At 34.3% G+C, this 25,361-nt stretch overlaps 1 protein-coding gene across 2 annotated transcripts; it reads right to left on the bottom strand.

The window, feature by feature from the left end:
- Window positions 1-783: 783 nt before the first annotated feature.
- Window positions 784-2,480, bottom strand: LOC128672632 (uncharacterized). 2 transcript variants are annotated; one of them, XM_053749899.1, is made up of 2 exons: window positions 2,339-2,480; window positions 784-1,966 (listed from the first exon to the last, which is right to left on the bottom strand). In XM_053749899.1, the coding sequence occupies exons 1-2, from the start codon at window positions 2,409-2,411 to the stop codon at window positions 1,452-1,454; spliced, it is 588 nt and encodes a 195-aa protein (XP_053605874.1). In that variant the 5' UTR covers window positions 2,412-2,480; the 3' UTR covers window positions 784-1,451. The 2 variants fall into 2 exon arrangements, with proteins under 2 accessions (XP_053605874.1, XP_053605875.1); XM_053749900.1 differs by having other exon boundaries at window positions 2,348-2,454.
- Window positions 2,481-25,361: the final 22,881 nt, after the last annotated feature.

Here is a 25,361-nt window from a genome sequence, read left to right as displayed (position 1 = left end):
GTATTACCTACATAGTTATTTTGCCGTTTATATACCGCATATATCTGACGCCCGTGCGAAGTGGAAACGTTGGAAAGTATACCCCGGGCTCTGACGCCGAACAGCTGAAGAAGTAACTGGAAAAATGCTGAGATGAGATAGAGAGGACGTGGCGTATCCTTCGCTTACTGATCGTCTTTATTTATTTACTTTAAAGCTTTATTGCATTCTCTACCTGTCAACCATTAGATCAAACAGAGAGAGAGCAAGGTGATGCCAAGAAGTGCAACTAAAGAAAGGAAAAAAAATTGTTTGTCTCAAGTCTTTGGAGGTTCGCACATTATAAAAAAATAATAAATAAAAATATTAGGACAAACCACACAAATTGAGCTAGCCCCAAAGTAAGTTCGAGACTTGTGTTATGGGATATTAACTCAACGATACTATATTTTATAACATATACATATATAGATAAACATCCACGACCCGGGCCAATCAGAAAAAGATCATTTTCCATCATGACCCGACCGGGGATCGAACCCGGGACCTCTCGGTTCAGTGGCAAAAGAACCTTACCACTGCGCCACCGAGGTCGTCAATTATATTCATATTCAAGTTCGTGCCTTAAATAAATATTGTACACACATATTGTAGTCTAGCTATCGTCTATAACGCTTCCACGATTCCGATTTTGATGACTTTTAGTAAAGATATAGTACATACCCGAGGTCAAATAAAGGCTACCGCAGGTGGACCTGCGAGCACAAGCTAATTTGAGACGCAAGGTACAAAAATAAATTAAAATGTATTTTATTCAAATAATTTATTAAAAAACATTTTGTTTAATAAACTTATGTACATCTAGAACCTTGAATTAAACTATCTACAAAAATATTAACACTAACGAGTTCAGTACATGAGAAAACATTACACTACTTTTTTTAAAGTTATGTAACCACAATACCTTTGCCTACTTATTCGTCTATTGTGAGTAAGTGTTTTAGGCGTTTCAATATGGAATCGTTATTTTTTACATACAGATGAAAGCATAAATTCAGTATAGTATTTTTTCAAAATCTTATATGCTAAGAGCTTTTATTTTTCATTTGTTCTATAGCAACTATCCTTTTTTATTTAACAGTTAATGTATGTTTCAATTAGAATAATAATTTGAAAACTGTTATGAATTGACCACTCACAGCTTCCATATTAATTTTGATTTTAAAAGTTTTATAAAAATTGAACTCAATCTTAAAAAATCCGTGACAAAATTTTTTATCATTTTCTTGAGGATCACCATCAATCACCATCTTAACGAACAATGTTGCCAGCCTTTTCGGCACGTCGCTGTGGCAATGAATATAACATGCAATGATACACTCAGTATCTTTGTTATTGATAAAAATTGTAGTATCTTGAACGCACTTTTCATCATCACTAACTAGAATAATAATGTTGAAAAATGTCGCATTTTAATTTTGTGCAGCACTAAGTGTTATAATCCTATTCCTCACCGGCTTTACGATTTTTGTAAAATTAGTTTTAACTCTACTAACAATTGGTTTGAATTTCAATACTTTAACAATTTTATTGTTGTAATAGATCTGTGGCTGCTGTGTTTTATCTGTTGTATCGTCAAGATGTATGTCGTCGATTTTCTTGTTACGTAAGCCGTTTTCTTCTGCGAGTTTCTTAATTATAATTTCGAAGTTTGATAGTTTCATGCTCTGTTTCTTTAATGGTACATTGTATTTCTTTGACTTTATCTTCTTTGATTTAAATGTTATCTTCTTCAGCTGCCTTCTCTTCTTGGTGTCTGGTTTCGACACATCCACCTTCACCTTGTATAGCACCGTCAAATTGTTTTCGTGTGCAATTTTCTGTATGTCCTTTACGTATTTTGTAAACATGTCCATACTATTTCCACCGGTCACCTCGAATCGTCTTGGTATTTCACGGAGATGTCCAACTTTCGATGAATACTGATCTGTAATTGTTAAAAAAAAAAAAACATTTTTTATTTTGATTATTGTTTCATTGGCGGATTCTAGAAGAAATTTAATCATGTCACAAATCTTTTGTCAAAAATACCCTGCAATTATTTAACAAGAGTTGTTTCTTTTATATTTAATAAATACAAGTGAGTATATTTTAATTATTATGCAAATATCAACGAAATTATACATGAAAGATGAATTATTAACAATTTTTTTAATTATTAACTTTCCTGACGAACCATGTTGCAGATAAAATTCTGTAAATTTTTATTTAGTTCATCAAACAGTTTTTAAGATTAAATAAGGAATTTATTTTTTTAATTACATAACTATACATTACGTAATAAAAAATGACGACTTACGATTTTTACCTTCAGTCACTTCTTGAGATGTGACATAACCTAAAAGTATTAATATTGAAGTTGAACACCACATCACGAACGATTCTCATGGATCACTGATACGAAATCCCATTGAAACAGGTGCCTTATATCACAGAAGTGTAGTGAAAAAAACGAAAATCATAAACAATGGCATTTGTTCTGCATGACCGGTTAACAGTGCGTCTGCGCGTGTTAATATTTCTTAGGATTTTATTCCTAATCTAGGAAATTACACTATATTAATTAACCATACATTCTGATAACTTTTATAGATAATAAATAGCACACTTTCTGATAACTTTTTTAGATAATAATAAATTACATATTTAGCGCGAAAAAAATAAGTATTAAAATCATTTTAATATAAATTTTGTTTCAAAAAGCACATTTAATTATCAGCATCTAGCTTCATCCAAACATGTAAAAAGTTGATTTTAAATTTTGTAATTAAGTGACTTGTGTAAAATGATCAAGTACGAAGAGAAATTAATACCTATATACGATTTGCTTTCAATTCAAGTTGCAAAGCAATGCTTATATTTTTAAATAATGCAATACCTATAATTCGTGCTCGAACTCTTATGATAGCATATGTTTTCTAAATATCTATTTTGTATCAATTGAATCGCTAAACCCCAGTCACAAGTAATATTTAATTGTGCTTGAAAGTTGTTTTTTTTTAAGTTTCATAAATATTTTACTACAAAAAATGCTCTGGGGTAAAAAAGACCTCACTCGTTTTTCCTATCATCAATTCCACGTGTTACAGGTTAATATTTTTCACATTTACTTAATCTTGGAATCCTTCAGATATCATTGTTTTATCGTTGCTATTGTTGTGTAAAAAAAATAGTAAAGTCTAATTTATCGCACACACCTGATGATGCTTTGATCATAAAAGGAATGTAATTTCCATTGAGCGACGGGAAATTCCATCGGACACAGTACGCATTGGACAATCTCTGTGTTTTTGTGTTAAACTATTTTCTAAAATTCTTACTTAGTCTTGTGAGTTTCTGCTCTTAATAGTCACCCAAGTTCGGTACACACAAAATGTATTTGGCAAACCTGCTGTTTCTTAGCAGGAAAGCGAACCCTTGACTCCCAACGCTTTATAGAGTAAACACATCGACAAGAAATGATACAATTTGGTTAGACAATTTTAGTAAATGACGAAAAAGATGCAAAGTACTGACAAAAAAAGTTGAAAACCAGACTTTGGGCTCCGATATTTTGCGACTAAGGAAAAAAGCAGGAAACAAACAGATGTAAATAAGAGGCATTTTTTCTTCAACAAGCCATTTTCAAATAATATAATATAAAAAAAATGGACTAACAGGAGCAACATATTTATTTTTTAAATTTTACTTATTAATTCTAATTGTCAATTTTGGCATCACCATTACGAACCAATTTAATGCTGTCATATTATTACATTACCAGGATGCATTGTGGAAAGGTAGGTTTTCTACCACGAAAAATACATTTGTTACAATTGTCCTAGCCTTCCAAAGCAGAAAGGAGTACGAGAAATCTCATGACTGACTATTACAAAATACATGTGTAAGCACATATGCGGCGTCCTACCTCACTAATAGTAAGCGTTTGCCTGGGGCCGCTGCAAGGGTGGCAGCTGAACTTAAAATGGCCAAGTATTCTGTTTTATCCAACCAGTACGAGTTTGTTCCAGTTGCCGTGGAAACGGCTGGCCCATGGTGTTCGGAGGCGAAGCGTTTAAGGTGTCGTGGATATGACTACCGCTCCGGATGGTACTTGGTTCAAAGGCTATCAATTGCTATCCAACGTGGAAACGCAGCTAGCGTTATGGGTACTTTTGAACCGGGTACAATTCGGGGTGGCATTTTTGATTGACTTTGTAATTGTTTATATTTTATTTTGTTTTATTATTTGTATTTTTAATAAATAAAAAGTTACAAAATTAACTTAACACTTTCACTAAACGAGACACAAAAGAAGTTAGTTGTTATACTCGTAATGTCTATCTGTAGACGTAAAGTGTCCAGAGTAGTGCGGATTACCATTTCACTTCTCACCATCGAGTCGATCCGAAGTGAGACGCAGCGAACCAATAACATTGCCTTGTGGTTGTCGTGCGTCACAATGGCGTAATGTGATTGGTTCGCTGTGTCTCGTTTCGAATCGATTCGATGTTGAGAGGTGAAATGCTAAGCCGCACTTCGCCGAAAACTTACTATCCGCAACTCGAGTTCGCAATAGTTCACGTGCTCGAGTTGCATATTCCACTATCATCACTGTTGATTGCCAGTCAGCTGGGTTCAACGCTTGCTTTAGTGGGTGTCGAGGCATTATGCACTTGGGCATAAATAATGGTAAATGGAGCGTGAAGTTATGGGTGGTGGCAACCATGAAAAATAACTAAAGCATAAATCCAGTAGGAGTAGTGATAAAGGCGCAATGGTTTACGAAATCATTTTTCGAATGAATTTCTCGTTTAAAAAACTTTGGAGATGGCTGGCGGATCTTATTTTCACTTCAAAAATGTATATAGCTCTCATAATATGTGTGTTATTTGTAAAGACTTCTGAAAGCTTACTTCTCTCTAATGAACATTTAAATTAATCTATCCGTTTAACAAACATACTCTTCCAATCTTCTCTTACGATATCGTTTGTTTCAATATGCAGTTACAACAACGTTATGCAGAACTGTAAGTTTTATCGCAGTTACTGGTTCCGTTACACTATAATTAAGTGTGACCACTTTCATTTCACGTCAGTGAAATTTGAAATCTACCAAAATTGTGTTCATTTACCGAATCATATCTCTCTGACTCATTCTCGATTCTCGCGTGTTTCTGGTTGTTGTGATATCCCACAGCTAAAAGTCAACGCGGACTGTATATCTGGAATGACAGTAGGGCAATATAATCGTAAAATTTTTAATTTAGATGCTCAAAATCAATAGCAAATGCCAAATAAATCTCAGCAAATATTTTCGAACAAATAACTATCATATTCAAGTGCCAGCCAAAACTAAATTGAAATCAAATATCTAAGCGCAAAGTTAGTAAGCGACGCAAACTTTAATCTATACAATTAGTTGCCAAAACCTAGTTGGCAATTGTCGCTCACAAAATAAAGTTGCCTACTGGATTCCCTCACATCGGCATTAAGCCACATTACATTTTCTTCCTTCTTCACCTTTATAACATCTATATTAAGGTTTACAATTAAATTATTGACAGCAATAGTAAGTTTGTAGATTTGTAACTCGGCTTAAAGGATTTGGATTTCCACTTTGATGTTAAACATGATTATTTTGAGTTCGGCAAAAGGAAACTTTCTAGGACTATATAATGGATAGTTTCAACATTCACAGTTTTAAGTTCGAATAATTGATGTGTATCGATTAATCGCTTTGTAATAATAATTGAAACGACAATTAATATTTATTATGTCATAGATGAACAATGATATATTGCACTCCCAATGCGCCCAATCGCAACTGATTGTTTTTACCGTTTCTGTATATCAGATAACAGATTTTTTGGATCAACTGATCAATAGGCCAACGAGGTCGATGTCAAAACGAGTTTCATTTATTTGTAACTTGAACGCTAATAAAAATACCGGAACAATCGAAGTTCAATTGCTATATAGTTACAGTTACTTGAATGCCTGCCCTGCCTACCGTGGTAGCCTCACAAGTCGCTACTATGGAAAAGATATTCATTAAAAAAATATATTTTATTTATCCATCGATATCAGTGGTAAAGTTTGTTGTGCCGCTTTTTAGACTTGCCATTACCTTGGATTTTGGCAGTAGATTTAGCTATAATGTGGCTACAATAAAGTGACGTTACTGTGTGATGTTAAACATTAATTCGGATTTGACTTCTCTCTCATCGTTGCATTGGATCAAATGCCTATTCTAAAACCGAACGAACAAAATCCCCAAGTTCCCACAATAGCGTCGGTAATTCCGTGTGACTTACAAACTCGGTCGCGGATGGGTAAAACCAAACAAGTCCACAAATTAAATCAAAAACTTCCTCGGAATCAGTTCTTCTTGTTCAAGTACATGATTCTGTTTGGAGATCTTTTGCCGATGCTGAGAATCATAATTTTCAATCTGTTCAATTGTCAATGATACATAAAAACCTATGTTATCAAAGTTAAACCCCTAGATGCCTACCCCCTATATGCCTTAAATGAGAAAAGGGTGTAAAAATTTGATGTATTCGATACATTTTATCGCGGGTAAAGCTGCGGGAAACATCTAGTATTTGGCCAAAAAATGTTCTTCAATGTCACCAGATGTTAAGTCGAAATTTGTACCATGCAACAGTGCGACCTCACTGTTCCATCACGCTACGTTGCGTCAACGTAGCGTTGCTGATACGTCATCTTGCATACGTGTTTGTTGTATTGATATACATCGCCTACTATAACATGCAACTAATCCATGTCGGAGCAAATATAAAAATAACCGCTGCTGAAAGCCCATAAAATCATATCATGTCCTATACACTAGAAAATTCAGTTTTATGCACAATCAGGCCACATTCACATAAAGCGCCATGGGACGTACTGAGTTACAAATTCACTTGGTCGTCAATTTGACGAAGTTTGCTCCCAAGTTCCTCCCTGTCCGGACACGTCTTTAACCCAATATATTCTTGTAGAACTCGTAACATTGTGAACTGAATACGTTGTGATGGTGACGTCAGAGATGTCGCGTAAATTTCCTTGAAGTCGAAAGTTTCATTGGTATCTATTTGATTTCTTACCAAACTCTGTTTAAAATTTCGTCCTATAAAGTTGCATATATTTCTGGAAAACCTGTGATATTGTACTCTATATATCCATGACAATATTATATCTAAACTATATATTTACCATAGAAGTCTCCTCCATTAATAGTCAATGCTGAAAATCGTCGAGATTGCGATCATGGACCTCGTTAGGAGCCGATCCCGGATGAACCATCAAGTCATATTATAATTGTCATGGAAACTAAAGGGACGTATAAAATTTTAACGTTGTATAACAAATTTTAGTAGTAAAATTTAACATGCAAGATCTAATTACAGATACACATCGAGACAGGTGAAACTAAATAAAATCTTGTTATATAATGAAGACTCTAAAAATTCCAAAGTTTATTCTTTAACTTAAAATATCTTAAAAACGAAAGTATATACAAAATCATAATACTCGTTTAAAATTATTGAAAGGGAAGGGATAGCTCAAAATGTCGACGTTTTAATGGGGAGCTTGAGATAGCTTTATGTCAACTAGTGGTCAAAGGAGCTTTTGAGGTGCACTGAAGTTTAAAAGTTACTTGGAAGCTTGCGAAAGACATTATCGAACTTCATTTGTTGATTTTGAAAAAAATATACAAGAGAACTACTTTTTTAAGAATTGAGTAATTTGAAAAAAAAATTGTTATTTATATTTTTGTTACCCGAACTCAAATTATATCCGCGTTTAAGAATTAGCAGAAAGAAGAAACTTACGGTCTATCTCATAGTGTTTTAGGTTGCTTTTGCGGCTATATCTAGACGCCGACTTGCGTGACGGACGTAAACCCTTTTAGGGAGTTGAAAACTCGGAGAAAACATCTGAACAATAGACAGTGTTGTCAAAGATGAGACCCCGAACTAAATAAACATTCGATACATATTATTAAGATTCACTGATTGGAATCGCGCGACGTCGCTCCCAAAATTCGCCCCCTGTGGTTGCTCTCTTTACATAAAATTTGCATTTATCGATTCCAACTGTATTGGGGTGTTACCTAACTTTCTAAGAGATTATATGGGGCTTCGAAATACTTACGTTCTTATAGCTCAATAAATTCACCGTTGTCATCGAAATTATTTACAGAAATGTGTTTTTGGGACGATTTTTATGTTCTCCGTCCTTGATTTTATCGTTGTTTTCGACTCGGTGTCTTTTGAAGGCACTTTTACAATCAACTGTTCTGAAAATCGTAAAAAACTTCACTGATGTCTTTATTTGTGATATCTGAATCGTTGAGGAATTTATGTTGACTGACATTTCATAAAACAGGGCGAGATATTTATTATGTCCTTATAAGTTCTTGAGAAATTGCTCGTAGAATCGAGGTAAAGTATATATTATGTTGCTCTCTTACGAAAAGTAAATCAAAATTAAAAGATATCTGTGTTACTAAGTAGTCTCCCATGTATAAATTCACAGCGACAAAAAGAATCTTGTGTGATTTACATGGATCAGTGTGATTTACGTGTGATGCTTGAAACTGACCGTCGGTCGAGAGTGTATATTTTTCACAAAATATATCTTCTTCTTCTATGGTTGCCTCTCCAACTAGTGAAGGTCAGCGATTAGCATGGTGAAGTCCTTCTTGTCCTCAGCTCGGTGGAACAGCTCAGCTGCGCTCGCTATCCCGGTCCATTCTCAGATGTTCCGCAGCCAAGATATTTTCCTTCCTCCAACCTTTGTCTTCCCAGCGACTTTACCCATCATTATTAGTTGTAGGAGGTTGTATTGTTGATGCCTAAGAACATGACCCAAATACGAGACTTTACGACGTTTTACAGTAGACATGAGTGTGCGTTCTTGGCCAATTCGGTCATTGGTCACTTTCTCGGTCCAGCTAATACAATACAAAATATATATGAGTGCGACGTTTCTCCCCAAACAATCAAGTTATCCTGCACCTTGTGCCCTTATACCTGTACCCAGGATGACTTGGTAGCGGCCACAGATAAGGCGGTAAAAATGGCAATTTTCGGGTAAAATTTAATCATATCGTTGTATATGGTAACTATAGTATCGACAAGTCAAGAAAAAAAAATTTAAGCCTTTTATTTCTGTTAATTAAACAGAATATCCATTATTCTTTCCATCATTTCTAGTATTAACAAGATCGATGACAGACATACTTTAGCATTTACAATATTAGATAGATATCTTAACACTTCAAAGTTCGACGGTCACAAATTGATCCGATAGATGAGAAATAGGATCGTGCCATCAGAGATTGGATGAAGATAGTCTGAAACCTCATAATGTTGATTTAGGATTCGCTACCCTTTTGTATGCCTACCTTCATAATCAATCATATACCCTCGATTGGACTAGCTTGGAGATTAGCAGGCTTGCAAGACGCGAACGAAATTGAGTCTTAGCTAAAAGGATCTTGGTGTAATAGAATGATCATGTTATTAAGTTTAAGATGACATTGAAATAGTATCACATATTTAGCTTTTAGATGAAAAATCGGTTGAAATATTCCGAGAATTGGAATACCAAATGGAAAATAATAAATAATAGTTCCGTTTAGATTCAACATGAAAATCAAAACTTCACTTAATTTTACTTGAAAATTTATTTACTATACTTAAATTACTTAAACTAAACTTGATACCACAACATTTTTGTCATTTCTTCTTTTGCAAAAATTACAGCGATATCTAACAAAAAGTGTTGGGCGATACATACATAAATAATAATAACAAAGACAAGATTAGTAGATTTTTTTCTTGCTGTAAGTAATAAACTTTTTACAGTTGGACGACCAAATTGTAAAATATATATATTTTTAATTACCTATAACATGTCCCACTGCTGGGCAAAAGCGGGTAGGCTTTTGCCCAGCAGTGGGACATGTTTCTATCTTTTTTACACTCCATATTTCGTCGAAATGATAAAGTTCATCCGACCATCTAGTTCTGGGCCTGCCTCTTAAAAAATTCAAATCCAAATCATTTATTCAGAAATTAGACCTTTACAGGCACTTTTTCACGTCAATTTTCATATGAAATAGTTATTTCTCATAAGCTACAAACTACTGGAATTTCGAGACGACCACGGCTGAGAAGAAATGCCGAAAGAAACTCATTTGAAGAGTGTTGGTCCCTATCATGCCAGAAGGGCTTACCTTTATTGTTTCTTACAATTTTTTTGACGACCTCGGTAGCGCAGTGGTAAAGTTCTTGCCACTGAACCGAGAGGTCCTGGGTTCGATACCTGGTCGGGTCATGATGGGAAATGATCTTTTTCTGATTGGCCCGGGTCTTGAATGTTTATCTATATATGTATTTGTTGTAAAATATAGTATCGTTGAGTTAGTATCCCATAACACAAGTCTAGAACTTAATTTGGGGCTAGCTCAATCTGTATGATTTGTCCTAATATATTTATTTATTATTTATTTATTTTTTCTAATAATATATAAAAGTACAAAATGTACATAGTCAAAAAGTATATCAAAACAGGTTATGATTGTGATCCGAATGCTGATTAAAATATATATGTATATAAAAAAATTTGATGTAGTTAAAGCAGTGATCCAAACATGGTTCCTTATGCTATGACAGCCATTACACTGCCCAGTTCCGCAGTTTGAGAGCCACAGGCCTGGATTAGCTGCAAATTTATTGTACCTGGAACCATTGCTAGCTTTGTTAACATTGGCTTAACAGCTTGGACTAAGGATTACAGTTTGAGAAACGGTGGTCAACGTTCATGATGATATTATTCAATTTTATGAAGATTGAGTGCTATAATTACTTTGGACAATAATTAGTGTCATACATTTGATTGTCGATGTAGTGCATGTCTGACAGCATAATTTGGCGTGTGGTTACGCCCTAGAATAGCACCACTTCATATCCTCCTGTTGATATCGTACGAGGCGACTAAGGGACACAAAGCCTAACACAGCTAGTAGGCAACGACAGCATTCCCAAAGAGAGTTGACGTCGTTGTAAAATCATGGCCAATAAATTTGGAAAAAAGTAATGGCAGTTTTTTTTACTCAAAACCTGGGTATTGAAGCATCACAGCTCCGAATGACACCGGAAATACGCAAAGACGAGACAGTAATACTATAAAATGGTTTCCCGCATCCTATGTAAAGGCTAACAATTCAATTGTTCTAAACTGTTCTACATAATGCACGTTGCAAAAAAGTATTTAATTTCGTCTTCTTCATTGTAATATATAAAAATCGAATTAGAATTCGAATATATAATATATAAAGGGTCAAAAACATTTTGTTGATGCTATAAATATGTATTGACTCACTTATTCACAACTTTTGGACTTAAAAACTGAAAGTTTGCTTGAAAGTTATTTTAAGACTTAACAAAATTCTAACGCAAACTCAAGCATCTAAGCAAAAAATATGAGAACCAATTTGATACTTACAATTTCTCATCAATTTGATTTTAAGTGAATGCTCAGACGAAGTAAAACGACTTATATCAATGTCTAACATTACTCAGAGAGATATGTAGCCTGACAATGTTGTATTAAATTAAGCTTCTATACAATGTTATGTAGTGTTTACTGTCTTATAATATGTATACTTATATATATTTATAATCAGCACTCGGATCACAATCATAACCTGTTTTGATATACCTTTTGACTATTTACATTATGTACTTTTATATATTATTAGAAAGAAAAAAAACATTGTAAGAAACAATAATGGTAAGCCGATCTGGCATGATAGGGACCAACACTGTTCAAATGAGTTTCTTTCGGCATTTCTTCTCAGCAGTGGTCGTTCCGAAATGCCAGTAGTTTGTAGCTTGTGAGAAATAACTATAAATATAAAGATTGACGAGAAAAAGTGCCTGTGAAGGTCTAATTTCTGAATAAATGATTTGATTTTGATTTGATTTGTAGATACTCGTTGTATACTCTCCAAAAACTAATATTTTTTTAGCGGAATTGAATTGATTCTTATGAGTTTCCTTGTTTTTCTCTTGTTAATTTGGTTATTAATAAAAATGTCATATGATTAACGAAAATGGACAATGACTGAGACAAAATAACTAGATTGAGCCGTACAAAAGATAGACGAACCGACTCTCAAGTCAAACAAACAAATAACTTAGAAAGAATAACACGTTGGCGAAACTAAATTCTCGACATCTGCTAGCCTTACGGGAAGCTACGCTCTGTATATATAGTACCTGGATAAGCCATCAAGAATCTCCAATAGCACAGAAATTGTAATGAATTATCACAAATCTAATGTTTTGTCATAAACTTGTTGTGATTATAGTACTGATCATATCATTTGTAAACTGTTGCATTTCTCCGTATGGACAAAAATTATCAACTTGGCAGCAACATTTGAAATGGCATATTAAATAATAATTCTATTTAGTATGCTTTTTTAAAATGTAGTTGGCTAAAACATCTTATAAATCATTTGGCCAGCAAGCAAAAGTTCCTTTGGTTATAATAATATTCAGCCTGCAATTCCTATTTCGCAAACAATCGTCTCGAGATCATCGACTAAGAAGTTGTCGTGTGGGTAACATTCCAAAGCCACAATTCTTTACTTGCTGTCTAGTCATAGTGAGATATGAGGTCTTAGCTCCAGCGCTATTTAGTAGAATAAAACAAGATTTTGTCGTTAAGACTATTCCTTCCAGCAGACTTATATCATAGTTGGAAGGTATTGAAACGCTATAAATTACGGCCTTATCTCTCTGACCATTCGCGGCACATGCTCTCGGATTACTTGTAAGAGAATCTTTTTCCCAATGCTGAAACACGAAATAAAGTTATTGTACGAGAAATTTGTGAGCCTGCTACTGACTGAGAAGATAAAGGTGTGAAGTTACTCGACTTGTCTTGTTTTGTTTCTGATATTGTGAGATCAGTTAATTTTGTTGAGGTGTTCAAGATCAAGGGTGAGTAAGGAAATTGTTTCGGAATTGAGTTCTGGTTAGTCGAGTGACTTATTTAGCAGAAGGTTGTACATTTTGTCGAACATCGAGTAATGTAATTGAAAGAAGAAAGGCTCTTGTAACTTCGGAGGAAATTCTTGAATAAATCAGTAAATTAGGAAACTGAATTCTCATTCATTTCAAATGCGATGTTCATCGCATCTTGTATTAAAAGTTACTTAGGTATATAAAGTTACTTATGTGTCTAACAAAATAAAGAATATCGAGAAATAAATAAAAAAATTAAATGTTAGCAATTTTGAAAAAGAAGCCAATGTCATACTCGACCCATTTCCACCAAAACAAACTTTCACATTGATAATAGTAATATAATATAGTATGGACTAACATTTAGGTATTCTATTAGATAATGATATTTCTATATTAGGTGCTGCATTAATCGCTCACAAAATCATGAACTAGTTTAATATACTAAATCCATTCACATAATATACAGAGATTGTACAGTCTACAGCGCCGAAACCACGTCACATCCTCATTTTGTCCAGGTCAATACAAACCCGGCCCTTATCGACGCTCCTGGCTCCCGGACTGCTGTTGACATTGCCAACGGTATTGCTCCAGTAAACACAATTTGCATTCTTGACACCTTTCCGATCTGAAATTTGTTCAATATTTATTTTATAAATAGGCACGAGGCTCCACTAAATTTTGACTTTGTACGTCGCAAGAATCCTACTTCGTACGGAGTTGGTGAGAATAAAATAAATAACTGGACCACAATGGTTTGTTAGGATAACAGACTTATAAATTAATGTGGTTTGGGTGTTGGCTTGTCTTTCCATTAATTTAAAAATAGAGAATCTTAAGACTCTCTTTCATATAATATTCGTTGGATTTTAAGGAAAGGTGCAAATGTAAAATTTAACTTGTAATAAAGACAATTTTACCAATAATGTCCTAAACTGTTTCTACGTCTCTTTATATTAATATTTATTTACTGTATATATTTTTTGTTTGTTTAATAGTATCAAGTTTAACTGTACCCTCTAAGTTTATTTCTTTCTCTTTCCACCCAAAGGTTGGCTGGAAGAAATTGCATTTGCTATAAATTGCCTTTGCGCTCATGTGTGTTTGAATACCTGTTATAATCGGTCAAGAAGCATAAAAATTTTAAGCATAAAATAAGTTAGCATATTGTAATTACTACTAATTATAATTTCGCATAACATAAAAGCGTTTTTAGCATACAATTTTTAGCATAAATGCAATAAGCATATTCATGTAAGGTCATTATAAAGCGGCTTACGGGTGGCCCAAGGGCCACCCCCGCCGCACCTAAACCCACACATATTATGCTAAAACCAAATTCGGTCTAATTAATATTATGCTAAATAAATTATGCCAATCCATTTTAGGACAAAACACATTATGCCAATGAAAGGGATCCCGTTATAATCATCATTAGCTTTCTCTCTCATTTCTGCATATTCCCTGTATCGTTCGTTGTTGTGAAGCCGCGAAACCCGGTGACAGCGTGAAAAGAAAACTTAAATTTTGAAGATTCAGCGGTGGTTTTACAACCGGCAACCTGCCTGACGTCAACCCTTGGGAAATCATCGTTTACATCATTTGTAAATGGTGCAATAACGAGGTATCTATCAATAACCTAGGTATATATCTATTTATGTGAAATGGGGGCTTCGGGTGAAGCGAGTAAATATAAAAAAGCACCTTTTACTTTTTAGGAAGAAAAGATAACCAAAGAAAAAAGTCGACATTGATGTCCAGTAACTAACGAGGGCCAATCCAATGGCGTTTATAAGAAAGGGTAGGGTCAGGGTATTGACTTAGGTCCAGTTACAAATATTACGTGGGATACGTGAAAATGATATGTCTATGGGAGCCCAGTCAGCACACCCTCGCTTTTGGGACTAGGCCGTGTTAAAAATTTTTTGAATTTTTCACGATACTATCTCACTTATGTTACTGGAACACAACTGCAAGGACTTGTTTTTAGCGGTGTAATTAAATAGGATAGGCAATAATGTTCACATAATAGTTTATACAGTGTACAAGCCTAATAGTCGTTTTAACAGCGTGTCAACGTTACATAACACATTATTTGTTTAAATTTATAAATAACACCAGATCGAGAAGAATTTTGAGATCGGAATTTTTAGCTTTTCGGCGCGGCTTCGTCCCCGTGTTTTTCCCTACCAAGAAACGAATCACAGTAAAATCTGAATATTTACCGCGTATTCTACAGGACTGGTAGAATTTATTATTAAAATCGTATCCTCTCCCGTATTTAGTACAATGTTGATTTCCCCTTTATTTTCCGTTACATGTCTCATCACAATGTGTCCTCTTCGATCCCGTTTCCTGCAATGTATCCCCAGTACTTACAACCCCTATTTCACCCTCACCGGGAGCCAATTTCTATAATGCAATTAATGCATTATTATTTTTTACTAACCACAAGTTTAAATCTAAAATTTCATACGTCTCACTTCAAAAATGACGAAGTTCCAATGAAAATCGCGCCTGTGGCGCTTTCGCAGAGATTCACACGGGCGAATCCGCAAGCAAAAGCTAGTTTTCTATAAATACCTATCTGTGTACTGCCAATTTCAGTTTCGGCTACACTTCACTGTACCCCATTTATCAGATAGGCGAATTTTAATAGAGCTAACCATCTGCAGTCTGAAAGTGCAACAAAGTTTGTCCACAAAGTTTCCACCAGCAAATTTAGTCCGGACTAAAAGCTAGACAATTGCTGCACGTTATGACGGCTTGATTGGATTTAGGAGGCTGAAGTGGCTTGCGAGCCTCCAAATTGTTTGGTATGGGCACTCCTTGCTAATATTTTTGACTCCGGATGGAAAAAGCGTGTGTTGCAAATTGGCCTGTACCAATCATTAAAGTGATATATCGCGTACACTAGCGCCGCTGCCATCACATTTTTTTTAATGTCTTTCATATAATAGCGAAAACGAACAAACTATCTTACCTATATACATAGGTAAGATAGTTTTTTCACTAAATAAAGGATTTTATAAGAAAGCTTGTGAAATGGTTATTGGTGGCCACCGAAATCGGTGGCCAACTGCCACAATTTACACAACGGTGGTTGTGTAAATTGTGGCAGCTGCGTCCGATAGACAACTGTAATACTTTCTAAAAAAATCTTTTATATAGTAAAGTACAATTTGGTAAGATCATTTTTTCATTTTCGCTATTATATGAAAGATATTAAATCAAATATGTTGTTGGCGGCGCTAGTGTGCGCGATATAACGTCTTGAAAAGTTCAATAGAGACTTATAAATGACCACGGATGTCATTTAATTTCACGTCGATGTAAAAACTAAATAAAAAAAATAAGAAATCACCGACTCTGATTTTTCTAACATCCTCTCATATGCTAAAAAAGATCTGACGGTTTCCAAACGACTGAACACAAATTCTCTTTCTAATAACTGTATTAAAAAATATATATCAATATCAGTATAGCAGTTCAGCTTGTATGATGCCACGCAGACACGTTAAACATAATTACTTCACAATTCTTTTGAAGTTTTCATTAATTAGAATATTTTCATAGAATTTCAAGAAGTGGGCCCTCAGACCTCACGCACAACATTATATCTATACTCAATAGGTTAAACCAAATGAATGGCTAGTAACTAAAATTAATTTTGACGTCAAAATACGCTCAGGTACGACAAAATTCCCGGCAACTTCCCATCGGAACGGTTTTATATAGATATTGGAGCTTCTCCAATAACTATTAACCACTAACTAGATTTCATGGTCGAATGGACCCGCTCCTGTAAGATTGTCTTAATGGACACCGAATTACGATAGGTACGGTAGTCGACAGGGAATATTACGATAGTATTGATTTTGCGTTGATGGAAATGAAATTGAAAGAACAATGTTATTAGATACGACTTAGGTGGCTATTTGGCCATAAAAATCTGGTCCACTGGCCGAGTTGGACATTCTCGAGAAATGGTAGGGGGAAACTAGCTTTTACTCGCTGCTCCGCCCGCGTGATATTCCCAAGGAAGTAGTTGTTTTTTCGGAATAAAAGTAAGTACCCTATGTTCTTCTCCGTACTTCAAATTAAACGTATATCTTTATCAAGAAGGTAGTGTAAAAAAAGTGTGAAGGGTTAACAACCAAACAAATTAACTTAATTTCGCGTTATATAAAATTATATATTTATTATAGATGCGCAAATAGAAGTCATCATTCTATAATCTATGTGCATAATACGTCGTAAGCGACTGTATTCCATAAGGTAACTTTGCCTGTGGAACATATGGTAAGGTTTTACAACAAAGACAAACCTTTATTCAACAAACAACATGCCATTTCACAAGTCCAATTACTATTACAAATCCGAAATCAAAATGTACTAAAAAAAAAACATTGCCCTAAGGCCCCAAATACATATTTATCTAAGCGCGCGTGTCCACAATAAAATGGTATGATATCACAGTAAATAAAAGATGTCCAATAATATTTTTTCTATAAATACGTAATGGCGTCTCTTATTTGTGTCACCCTCGTCGGCGAATCCCTTTCATCTCATATTGCAAGGTCCATGTAGGATGAGAGCCTAGTTTCAAATATACGACGGGAAATTCTGTCGAGCATTGCGATGTACACGACGACTGCTGGAAATTCGCGATATTCCTAAGAACTTACTCTGTATTTATTATCAATCACATCTGTTGAAATTCAGTTACTTGCAAATTGATTTTAGATTTAGATATTTCCTAAGAATTTCATGTTTTTGTATAAGCAAATCGACAACAGATTTTTAGTGTCCAATAGGCGGTTTAATCAATTAACTGCAGAATATAAAATAGGGTTTTTATTTTGCATTAATAATGCATTGTATTTGTATATAGTAAAGTGCCTCAATTATATATGATGTGCCATAAAATACTGTTTCTGTTTATGCTGTTTTTATCATTTTAAATTTATTATGCTATATTTCTAGTATTTATAATTTTTGCCGATTATATTTTCTTGTGACATTTTACCAGTGGAGATTTCAATTAGCTTTTCTTTCATGCTTTTATTTCCATTATACTGACAACTTGTATTTAATTATAGCAAAAAATAAATCGAAATAGAGTAGCACCAGCAACTACTCATAAAATTAAACTTGCTGCTACAAAATATGATCGCCGTCGGCACTGACGAACTCCATCTCGTGTGTACACAATACCAACTACTTACAATAAAGCAAAACTCCTTGTTATAAACCTAATAGAAATTCCGCGCGCATTCCAGCGATGTGTGAGGGCCCTAATATCATATCAGGGAGGAAAGATACTTTTGTTTTAGATATTTTTTTGTGTCGCTAAATTTTATGTAACGCCAGGAGGTGAATTAAAGTTGTTTGATATGAAATTAGCTTTGACCATATTTCTGCTTGTCTGATATTAGATCCTGTACAATCTTATCATATTGTTGTTCTTTTATCTTTAACTCTAAGAAAACTCCATTGTCACGTATTTTGTTGATAGCTATAATTTCGCTAACTACAAGTTTTAAATAAGGAGCAATATTATATTACACAAAAAGCGTTTACATTACTCAAATAGCAATGAGCCCAACTTCTTCTAGTTACGTCAATTCCTTCATCAGCTCAACTATTTACACAAATCCAACTAACTATAGATGTAATATACATACAACTGTTTATACAGTTAATATTCAATGGCATAACGATCCCTGAATCACGACCTTCAAACGTCACCAATTGTATTGGTTTCTTTTCATTTTTCTGCACTGAGCTTGCGCAGGTTCTTCTGAATCTCGAGAATACAATTTAATCAAATTTACGTAACTGAGAAACGTTAATTCAGCTCTTTCCAATATTAAATTCGCATACATTCGTACAAACAATATGGGCCTAATTCGCAGCGATTTAGCAAACCCGAAACAACCAGGTAGATTTAGATTCATCTGTACAATCAGAGAATTGCGATCAAAAAAGGTCCCCGATCCATCACCGTACCAAGCTCATTATCGCTAATTCGCGAACGATGTGGAAGCATACATTCGTCGTCAGATAGCGACAGATTTGTCTCAGTAATAGCGGCATTAGTCTCGTGGTACCGGGGACTGATGGTTTGAATCAATTCAGATCCTATTGTCTCAATGTTTTCTGGTTTTATTTTTCAATGGTGTTTAGTTGTATTGCTCGTGTTGTCAATGCCTGGGCTATGGTTAAAGTGTGACACAATCTTCTAGATTTTAAATTTATCTTTTAATGATTGTGGAGGGAGGCATGATGAATGCAAACTTGAAAATCTAATATAGATAATCTTCTTCGAAGTCAAAAGTCATTGTGATTTTTACTGAACGTAAACATTTAAGAATAGCTTTTACCGCCCGCGTTTAATTCATAATTAGGATTAATAATTCAGGTCAACTCTCAAAATCTACTGGACGGATTGATTTTAATTTAGTAATATATCGCAATGGAACTTAAACAATATATTAAGTTAGACCATCCGCTATATTATAACTGAAAAACAGCATTAAATTCTATCCTGTAGTTTTACGTTTTGCGCGAACAAACATAGCCATAGCCAGTCAGGTATATGGAAAATCAAAAATTAGAATTTACCTTCCGAAAATGCATTTACGAAATGGAGCATTTTCAGATGGTAAATTCTAATTTTTTCAATAAATAATCTCAATTCGAATAGAATCCTCTATATTTAAATTTTGTTTTTATTTTTGTTTTGATTGTTTGTGAACAACAGAACAGTCTACGAAGACAAAAAAAAAATATTTTGTCTATAGTATGAACCCAGTTTTAAAAATGGTTCATGTTGTAGAATTAGCTTCGAGTATGTTTTAACTTTTTTATGAATAACAGGGTAAGACGGTAAGTATCAAACCACAACAATGTTACCTAACATACCACCATTAATGTATTTCCAAAACATGTTTATTGGCTCCTTGGAACAATTCCCATTCGCGTGATATACGCGCTCCGCCTCTTCCTTCATACGTCTTCCATAAGGAATGGTCTTTCACGACGTAGCCAATAAAATTTACACTCCAAATACGCCGCAACGCGGCTACGATTCCAGGAATGCTCGGTTTTTAGTGATGTGACAGAAATAAATGTATTTATTACCATCTTAAAGCATGTCCAAGAAATACAAAACTGTTTTATTTTGCTATTTGATTTAAAGTTTATTTTTTAAAATTAAATTGTCAAGTTTTAAATGTTTAAAAAAATATTATGGCTGAGAAATAGTTCAGATGTAGCAAATGTTAGGGTATCCGATAAAAAAATATATAATCAATACGAATATCCCTTACAAATTGAATCTTTTACGGAATATTCGTGGTGTTTTATGCAAATACGTACATAACATTATATAGTAAAAAAAATGGCTGATATGTTTATGAAGCCCACCTGTGTATATATTTTTTTAAACATAGTTTTTCTAAAAGTATGTCTTTTCTTTATAAAATAAATAGGCGTTTTATCTATTTTTGTAAATAACAAATTGTTGACTAAAATCTGATATCAGTATTAGCAATCAGAACATTCGAAAAGAAAGAAGAAAATAATTATTTAGTCCTAAATTGCATCGAAAAATGAACTAGGTAAATAATGATAAAACCTGTGTGGTTTTCGAGCTTCAGGAGTCTATCTGAAATTAATCATTCGTTCAAATTTTATCTATACTATTATTATAAAGAGGTAAGCGTTTTTGAGTTTGTGAGTTTATATGTTTAAGGCGGGTAATCTACGAAACTACCAACCCGATTTCAAAAATTCTTTCGCCATTAGAAAGGTACATTATCCAAGATTGCTATAGGCTATATTTTATTTCAAACGTCCAACGAGAGCGAAGCCCCGGGCAACATCTAGTAGAATATTAAGATTATAGCGCTTTCAACTGAAGTGCAAATATATTATAAAAAAATTAATTTATCCGTACATCAAAATGAAAACTTTACTTTCTTGTACAACTATATTACTTGTACTCACAGTTATATTGATTGGCACATCACAAACTCTACAGATCATTTGTTTATTGGAGGATGTATGTGTGTATGTTATGTTTGTTACTCTTTCATGCAAAATCTACTGGATGGATTGTTATGAAATTAAGTACACGGGTAGAATATAACCTGGAATAACAGTCTATAATATTTGTAAACTTGCACAAAATCAGACGCCAGTGTTAGCAAATAACAAAGTGGATAAGAAAAAGTTTATTTTTTTATCATGTTAAAATATGAAATGGAAAACGGAGCTAGTATAGATAGGTCTACGATGTAAAAGAAATTCATGATAACAATGGATGGCCCAGAAAAGAGGTGATTGGTGTAGACGGAAGGAGACGTATACCCAGCAGTGAGACACGGAAGTCTGCTGGATTATCTTCTTTATTTTGCTGATACTGATGTCAGATTTGATTCAAAAGCATTTGACATGAAACCGCCTTTCGTGGCAAGTAAAAATAATAAATAATAAATAAATTTGGACAAATCACAAAGATTGATTTAGCCTCTTAGTAAGTTCGGGACTTGGGTCATGGGATACTAACTCAACGATACTATATTTTATAACAAATACATATATAGATAAACAGCCGAGACCCGGGCTAATCAGAAAAAGATCGTTTTCCATCATGACCCGACCGGGGATCGAACCCGGGACCTCTCGGTTCAGTGGCAAGAACTTTACCACTGCGCCACCGAGGTCGTCAGTGGTAAAGTTCTTGCCACTTCTAATCGCGTACACACTAGAGAACTTAAACTGTCAACCAATGTGCATGTTGCCTCAAACATACGATGATAATGTTAGAATCTTTTACGATACGTAATTTAATGTGTGTACAGTGTACACGCACCATCGTAACGTGACGCTAATACAATTCTTGTATCTAAGAAATTGCATCAAAGAAAATTATCTTTCCCAATATAATATCGAATGCAGAGCCCCTGAAGTATTGCCAAGATCTGAAACTACAGCATATTGCAATTTATTTGACTTCAAACGTCTTTCCTACCTTGTCATAAGGCCATATGACATTCACACCTCTTAGAGCAAATTGAATTATTATCTTTATCACTTGAGCGCGAAGATTGAAAATTGTTTGATGGGTTTAGTGTGAAATATTTGAAGCAAATTTAGTTTTTCACGTTCAGGAAATAGGGTGGAAATTAGAATGGAGATATATTGAAGCACGTATGGTCAGTAAATTCAGTAGGGACGTTGAACGCGATCACTATTCTATGAAATACGGGTTTGACATTGTTATTGATAATAGAAATTGGCATCTAATAGCTGGTTCCAATATATTATCTTAAATATTATAGCTAACATGTTTATCCATCCTTGCTTTAGTAAGAATTTCCGGATTAAAAAGTAGGTATAGTTATAGGGTCACATGTTAAGTTTAGCAAGAATGTTTCGTTCCACTAGACAATTACCTACAAACATTACTGAGTTGCATCCGTTAACTTTAACCTGCGCGTCGCAGTCATAGATTAAATATTTATTTATTTAACATCTATTCAATACCGGCTAAAGTTAACGTTATAGTTGACTGGTGGAATTGAGTATCACTAAATTATTGATGCTGAAAATAAATTTACAATTTCGTGCCTTAAATAATTATGTCTTCAACTGGCACGTTATATCTTTTACTCAGCCACAAATCGTCGGAGCCCAGGGTTCGTTTCACGGTTTTCGGTATCCTTGGAGACGAGAATATTTATTGTCACGCGTTACTTACATTTTTTTTCAGAAAAATCACACAGATTGATTTGGCCTCTTAGTAAGTTCGAGACTTGTGTTATGGGACACTAACTCAACGATACTATTTTAACAACATATGTATATATAGATAAATATCCAAGACTCGGGACAATCTGAAAAAGATAATTTTCCATCTTGACCTGATCGGGGATCGAACCCGGGACCTCCAGTGTAGTAGTCTGGCATGATGACCATTGGGGCACAGAGATCGTCACTTGGTTCTGAAGTACATATAAAATACTGATTAAAAATTCTAATTTGCGCATTATAAATTCATAACGGACGAACATACCTACTACTCACCAGTTTTATCACAATAACCTCATATACAACCATACATGTGTGCAGCTGTAAAAGACGTGTATCCCAAAACTCATTAAAAGTAAAGCCAAGCGGGGCACGGGTAAATTTATTATATGTCGACCTTGTGATAATATATTCTTCAGTTTTTTCATGAAATATTAAACCAGATGTACTCGTCTGTATGTAACAAAGTTAACAAAATATTATGTTGGCATAAAAAAATTGAGAAAATCTTTTTCTTTGATACTATTTAAGTGTGCAGTATTTCTCATGTAAATACTTTGGGAAATTGGCACAAATCCATCTCGTCACCATTGCGGCCTTTTGGGGTTTGGTTTTTGTACAAAAATCGTGTATATTTAACTATATCTAAACTGGATTTCATCAAAATCGGTCCTGTGGTGAAAATGAAGTCATTTATTAAGAAATTAGACTTTCACAGGCACAACATATTCTAAATTAAATAATATTTACCAAAGCTACAAACATCTCTAAAAGTGTCAGACATTCATTCGTATTTAAAATATTAAGTACCTACTAGTTTTTTCCCCCGGCTTCGCCCGCGTGTGTTTCTTTGCGTACGCGGAACAGACATGATTATAATTAATTTCGTATATACAATCTTTCACCCCCATTATAATCATTTGGGGGTTGAATCGTGAAAAAAGTATACTAACGGAGGTCTTCTATATGCATAATATATTTCATCAAAATCGGTCCAGCGGTTTAGCTGTGAGCGCGCCACATTATTGGACGCCCTAAAAATAAATTTTAATCCCTATTTGAAACTTCGAAGTCAGCACAATCTGATCCTGTATAAAATAATCGCAGCATCATAAAACCAGAAATTCTGCTGTTAAATCGTTCGTAGGAAAGCTAATCACTTATGTAGCCGTGCTAAGAGATTTACAACCTTTTTACAGCCGTTATACAGCTATCTGGAGAGTGATTACGCGTCAGCAGTAGATAAACATTGTTTTATTGACTTTAACCGGCTCAGTATTCCTTATTTACTCATTTAATGTTACAGACAGCTCAATAATTACCCTGGCAGGTATTTCGTAATGTACGCTTTTGAACATCGCGATTTCAGCTGTGTCTGAAACGTGAAAGCGAAGATAAATACTTACATCAAGGGGTAAAATATCTATTTTCCGAGAAAAATATCAGAATCCAGGGAATTATTATTACAAAATGGCCGGGCGAATTTTGATATCCTTTCGCTTCATCTTGTATCTAAATTAATATTTAATTAAGACACTTTTAATAAAAATAAAAATTAAATTCAATAGATCAGTTAAAATTAACTTTAATAAAATAATATTATGATAACAATATATCCGCCCAGTTTCCAGCACACAGTATCATGTAGCACACTATATCTGGCCTCTGCCTGTAAAATAATGACTTAAAATTTTGTACCTAGACAATTTTTTATGTTCTTACGGTAAACACACGCAAACGAAGCCAGTACAAAATACAAACTAAATGTTACAAAATTATACAAAAAAAGGTACGTCGAGTGATAAAAACTTTGGCTCTTTCCTATGTGACCAACCGGACCCTGGGCTCCGACGCTCAACGGCTGCGAAAGAAACCTGGAAAAGATGAGAGACTACTAAAAGTCAAAGAATTTACCCGAAAATACCATACCTTTGTCCCGAAAATCTATAGGACGATTCCGCCAGACGTTCTTTGATAAAGAGTAAGTGATTACGTGCCCTCCCAATTCGAAGCAGGACTTAGTGTAGGCACCCTTTATCGTAATAACCAATTTTTTTAGATTTTTGCTTCGCCATCTCTGAAAAGGCTACGAATTTTGTCGTATTTGTATGAGAGAGTTTCCACTCCAAGATGGTACAATTTTTTCAATATAATTTTGTAAGTAGCCTTTATCATAAAAAATAATTTTGTAAATAGCCCATATCCCAAAATCCTGTAATACAGCAAAGCGCGAGGTCCAGTGTAAATAAACCTTAAAATAAACTTTTGAAGATTCCACAATGATTTTTCAACCGGCGGCCGCCTGACTGCCCTCAACTCTCCTTGGGAATGCTATAGAATACCTATATACATGTTAATAAGGGAATACAACAGTATTAATTTCAACCACAGATTTTTAGAACATTGTTCGTATATCTGTGATTTTACTAAAAATCCTTCAATGTGATGTTTTTATATCTGTGTATAAAT

This window comes from Plodia interpunctella, chromosome 9 (genome assembly GCF_027563975.2).
Source record: "Plodia interpunctella isolate USDA-ARS_2022_Savannah chromosome 9, ilPloInte3.2, whole genome shotgun sequence".
Taxonomy (NCBI): Eukaryota; Metazoa; Arthropoda; class Insecta; order Lepidoptera; family Pyralidae; genus Plodia; species Plodia interpunctella.
The sequence above is the reverse complement of the archived record's forward strand: the minus strand, read 5'-3'. Positions and strand labels throughout refer to the sequence as shown.

What these genes read in the sequence shown, in the direction of transcription:
- LOC128672632 (XM_053749899.1), bottom strand. Translation starts at nt 2,411, where the DNA reads ATGTGGTGTTCAACTTCAATATTAATACTTTTAGGTTATGTCACATCT. An exon ending in AGTGACTGAAGGTAAAAATC is followed by an intron (nt 1,967 to 2,338) that starts GTAAGTCGTCAT and finishes TAACAATTACAG; the next exon opens with ATCAGTATTCATCGAAAGTT.